General features: G+C 28.3%; 1 protein-coding gene across 1 annotated transcript; it reads left to right on the forward strand.

Moving 5' to 3' along the window:
* The first annotated feature begins 2,785 nt into the window (after positions 1-2,785).
* On the forward strand, positions 2,786-4,375 carry Alg3 (Alg3, alpha-1,3- mannosyltransferase). The gene has a single exon (XM_075372797.1). It carries the CDS (start codon positions 2,963-2,965, stop codon positions 4,292-4,294), a length of 1,332 nt encoding a protein of 443 aa, XP_075228912.1. The 5' UTR covers positions 2,786-2,962; the 3' UTR covers positions 4,295-4,375.
* Positions 4,376-5,796: the final 1,421 nt, after the last annotated feature.

A 5,796-nucleotide genomic window follows, 5' to 3' on the forward strand; every position in this document is an offset into this window, starting at 1 on the left:
CTTTCACTGGCAATAACCTAATAAGAGAAACTATATGCGACTGAAGTTTAAAATAATTAATATTTAAAAATAATTTGGGTGTTTTTTTATATATATGTATATTGCAGTAACTTTTTCTCAAAGTGACAGTTACGTATTACAAATATGGAAAAATCAACTGAAAAATAGTAATTGTAGGAAAATTAATTTTTAATTTTATAAAAAGTGTAAAATTATTCTTATAAAACTAACTAAATCTAATTTCAAAAGGAATAACTATCACATTCTACCTTTGCATCATTCCCCAGATAATTAGAAATACCGCAGTTTTGTAGCCGTAAAAAGACTGTTTTAGAAACAGATTTATAATGATTTTATATCGTATTACAAATAATGTTTTCAGTGTATGAATGATACGGTGATAATTTTTCAGTTTAAGAATGTAATCCAGCCTTATCTTCTTAATATTCAACCATGTAAATGCTCTGTGATATACACTGCTTCAACCGAAATAGCGTTGAACTACATAGGTAGAATCAATGGTACAAAACACAATCGCCTACAAAAAGTATTCCTGAACCAAGGAATAACAATTAGTCAATCACAACGAAAAATATAGAGAATTACCCTATAATGCTATACAATTGAAATGAAAATTACAAAATCTTAACAGAGAATTTAAGTTGAGCAACGCACTAGGAGTAAACGAAGTGAATCTACCCAGTGAAATGGATATCTGTCATACAGTTGGGTCTGTAAAAATGTTAATGAACACAATTAATGATATCTTTTGGTCTAGTTTGTTCACTGGCGTAACATATTGTGCTCTGTCAAAAGCTTGTTTGTTTGACGCAAGATTTAAAGTTTACCGTGCAAGGAGTCCATTCGTCAATAGACTTACCTAAAGGATAGGCATGTTGTTGATACACTAATCTTCCTGATTGGGATGCACTGTTATTAGCTGGCGAACGTCAGAATTCGTCTTAGACGGCTGTTCTTAGTGTTTATGAATGAAGGACAAAACTGTCGTTAGAGATGAAGGCACATGCTACAGATACTGGTGAGGAATATATTTGAGACAATTACTTTGCAGGATTAGAAAATTCTGCGCTTACTTTTTTAACAAAGTCATTGCATAAATTGTAAATTTTTCGCGTTATTCAGCACAAGAAAGGACCTTATGTTTAATTATCAGTATTTTGTCACATCAAATGTTAATTCAAATCAAATTTATGTCAAACCTTATCAAATTTATGTTTTATTAGCTCGAATTATATTAATAGAATACACATTTGTATTGATTTATAAAAACAAAATTAATCAAATTTAAAATCTCGTTACAAACCATCTTTATTGATTGGTGATTTTATTTTCACCCTGACGTAGACTGATATTATTGCTGGCGATAATTTTTTTAAAAGTATTTATATTGTCAAAAAGTATAGTGCATTTGAATCATGTTTATTCAATTAATGTGTTTTTATAATTCTTTGCAGTAGACTTGCTGCGTGAAAGAGAATAATGATTACAAGCAATCATGGCCTTCCCTCAAGTCTTCTACACAGTACCGGATTAAGCTTCTGCTGAGCCCTACACAAAATATAACTTTGTGACTCCATTCATATAAGCTGTGTACAACTTCAAACAAAAATTAAAGAGTAGTTGAGAAATTCCTTTTCAGCATCAGAAAAAAAAAGTAAAAAGACCGACCGCCTTCTCATATTTTTATTTGATTTTAAAAAGAAGATTTTTATCATTTTTTTAAATTTAAATGACATTATTTATTTCTTACCTTTTTAAAAATACCATAACATGTTAACTACAAAAGGTAAGGGTATGAAGGACCCCCTGTGGAATCGCCAGTGACACTAATCCGATTTGATTACTTTGTCAATTACTATGACATTTGTGCTGTTTACAAATAATAACATAAAATCCTACATTATTAAAGATAAACTAAAGAAATATATATTTTTTTTCTCTACTGAAGCCAGCTTGACATTTGTCTATTATTTAATCTGGCCTTGATAGTAAAAAAAAAAACTTTATACAAATAGTAAAAATACTTATTTGTTTAAAAATAAATAAATTATATTTTATTTTATAAGTATCTCGAAATACGTTTCCAAAAAATCTTTTCATTATCACATTAATTTCCTTCCTCAATATTGTTCCGTTTTAAAGTGTTAGGGAAACCAGTTCTGGGCAACAATTAATCTGGTGTGTTTTTTGTTTAGAAGAAAACTATTAAATAGAGATTTTCGAGCCACATTCACAACTAAAGAACTGCATCATACATATTTCTTTTATAAACATTCTTTCATATATTTAAAAAGCAAATCTAATTACTTTTATTACATAAAAGTTTTTACCCAGTTTCGACAAGTCAATCAGTTTGACTGTTTAGGGACTGAGAAAAAAACTATATGTAAACTAGACGATACGTATAACATGGTTATGTAAACAATAGGCAATTTAAGCAGAAATCCTCAATTTCGCTGGGATTTGCACATTTTTGGAAAAAAGATGAATGATCGTTATTGTAACAGAAATCTTCTCTAAATTGTACCAGAGTGCAAGACAAGCCAATCTTGATATTGGCAATAAGCCCGAAGCAGTAAATGGCATAATATACCAATCAAAGGAGCTCTTATTCAGAAATAAAAAAAATCCATACCAGGGGATTTTGCTCATATTCATGTTCCTCAGTATTCCACAAATAGCAGGTGTTCCGAAATATTGAGAAACTATATATTATTTTCTTTGTACATTTGCTATTTTAATTTAATTATTCATAAGGCACTGGTTCCTAAAATTATAATTCATTAGAAATGGTCTGGGTCTTCTACACGAGCTAGTTCTGAAATTCTTTTTAAGGTTATTTAATGGTAGTTTGGCAGAGAAGGAGCCAGGGTTATTGAGGTTATGTGATGTAAATAGAAGTACACGTGAGCTAGATTATGTTTAGCACAGTGTGATTAATATGGCGCCGAGTAAGAAATCAAAAGAATCTTTTTACGCGAAAATGTTGAAAAAAATTAAATACTTGTATTGGACTTACGCAAATAAACGGTTTGTTTTATCGTTAATATTTGATCCTCGAAAATTACACATCACCGTCTTCTTTATTCTCGCCGCTGAACTTATACTAAACGTAGTGGTTATCAATAAAGTTAAATATACAGAAATCGACTGGGTGGCATATATGCAAGAAGTTGAGGGAGTTGTTAACGGAACCTACGATTACTCTAAACTAAAAGGCGATACAGGACCTCTTGTATATCCTGCCGGATTTGTTTATATATTTACATTACTTTATTATTTAACGGAACTTGGAAAAAATATAAAAGTTGCACAGTATGTGTTTGGTGCTCTGTACATAATAATGTTATATTTCATTTTTAATATTTACTCAAAAAGTAAAAAAGTGCCTCCTTATGCTATTATAATTGCTTGTTGTACTTCATATAGGATTCATTCAATTTTTATTTTACGGATGTTCAATGATCCTGTGGCAATGATATTGTTATACATTTCTGTTAATTTGTTTATAAGTGGTTACTGGAAATTAGCAAGTGTTTTTTATAGTTTGGCAGTTTCTGTTAAAATGAACATATTATTATTTTCACCAGCTATTTTATTAGCTTATTTGTGTTGTTTAGGCTTTAAAGGTACAATGATTCAGTTATCAATATGTGCTGCTGTACAATTAATATTAGGTTTGCCTTTTCTGTTAACTAATCCGTGGGCATATTTGAAAGGTTCTTTTGATTTAGGCAGAGTGTTTTTATACCAGTGGACAGTTAATTGGAGATTTTTACCAGAAAATGTTTTTCTCGACAGATACTTTCATATATCTCTTTTAACATTGCATATAATATTATTACTGACATTTTTAAAAACATTTAAAGTGTGTTTACAAAGTTATGCTCGATTAAAAAAAATTGAAACAGATGTTGATCGACAGTTGCATAAAGAAGAAAAGTTTAGCATGGAAACTAGCTGTCAGTTGTTTATTCTTCCATTGTTCACCTGTAATTTAATTGGTGTAGCTTGTAGTCGTTCATTGCATTATCAGTTTTATGTTTGGTATTTTCATACATTACCTTATTTACTATGGTGTACACCATATTCCAATGTTTGGCGTTTAATTATTATGGGTGCAATAGAGTTTTGTTGGAATACATATCCTTCAACAGTGTACAGCAGTGCAGCTCTACATATTAGTCACATTGCTATTATATATGGACTTTACAGAAATAGACCAAATGAAAAAAATCATTATATTAAGGAGGTAAACAATAAAAACACATAAACTTGAGTGTTATTTTTTAAATTATAATTTAAATAAGTAATACTGTTGAAATTTATAATAAACCCATGACTGCTAATTTAATTGTGTACAGATTTTCTTCCACCTTAACCAGGTACAAGTTTTATTTTGACAAGAGTGGATTTTTAACTTTTATAAAATTAAATGAATTATGATAAACATCTAAAACCATAATACACACATACATACTCACACACACACATGTAATATTACTATTTTAATGTATGATTAAACAAAACATTACTAACGTAAAAAAACAAAAATAGATTGTATTAATTTATACCTTTTTGTTAAAGATTACATCAAATAACGTGAGGCATTTTTTAAAACCAATATTTCTTTGCAAAGCTAAGTTCAAACGTATATCTTTTTTAAATTCATTCATTTTTACAATATGATTACCTTGATTACTTACTATTTACTGTGTTCTTGATACTGTGATTACTTTTGGGGGAGAGAGACAAATTAAAAAAATTGCTACAATTAGCTTGGTTCTGTAATATCTCAAAAAGTGGCTTCTTTAAAAATAAATGAAGTTAAACTATATCTAAAATGACATTGCCAGAAGCATCATTTAATATACTGGTTTATGATTTTTACAAAAATACTTTGCTGCAAATAATACAAATTATTCTTTTGTCAACAATTTAATTGTTAATAATATTCATTATTTGGCTAAAATTTTCTTTTTTTTCAATTAAAAAAATTAAGTATCTGGATAAAAGAGAGTCACATCAAAAGCTACCACAATAAACCAAAATTTATGCAACTGAAAATAGCAGTTTGTGTAGGGATGTATATTTTGTATTATAAATACTAAACTATTGCTTTATGTTAAATATATGTAATTACTGTTTGTACTTGTCAATTTAAGTGAATTAAAAATTTAGAAATCAGTTATTTATTTATTTTTTAATAATTATTTTACAGATTTGTTTATTATTTTTAAATAAAAGAATTTACAAATGTAAAGTACAGTCAACTCCCTATTATCTGCGTTAATAATCAGGAAGAGGACTGTAGAAAATCCAAAACCATGGTCGATTCAAAAATAATATTGCTAAATAACCTAATACTGTATGGCAGTTCAGTATTTATATGCACTATTATATTAAGGTGTAATGGTAACTAATAATATAAAATAGAGTACACTATTACATACCTGGTAAAAGTAATATACAGAAGTGTAATTCATATGTTAATGCATATAACATATAACTAATTTTCACTAACACTAATAATTTAGTTAATAAATATAGTGTACATACAGTAGTTAGCTAATGATAAAAAACCTAATAAATTGTGGCTTTTAACTCTTTCAGATTTAAAAAAAAAAAGACACGATTGATTGTTGTCTTAGTGACTGAAAACACTTGTTAGAATATAATTAGGCATGAGCAATACAATGATGAACATTATTCACAGTTTCATCAAATAAGTTAAATATTATATTTTCCACTTTCCTTCTATTACACATTTAACCA

This window comes from Lycorma delicatula, chromosome 8, assembly GCF_047948215.1.
Source record: "Lycorma delicatula isolate Av1 chromosome 8, ASM4794821v1, whole genome shotgun sequence".
NCBI lineage: Eukaryota > Metazoa > Arthropoda > Insecta > Hemiptera > Fulgoridae > Lycorma > Lycorma delicatula.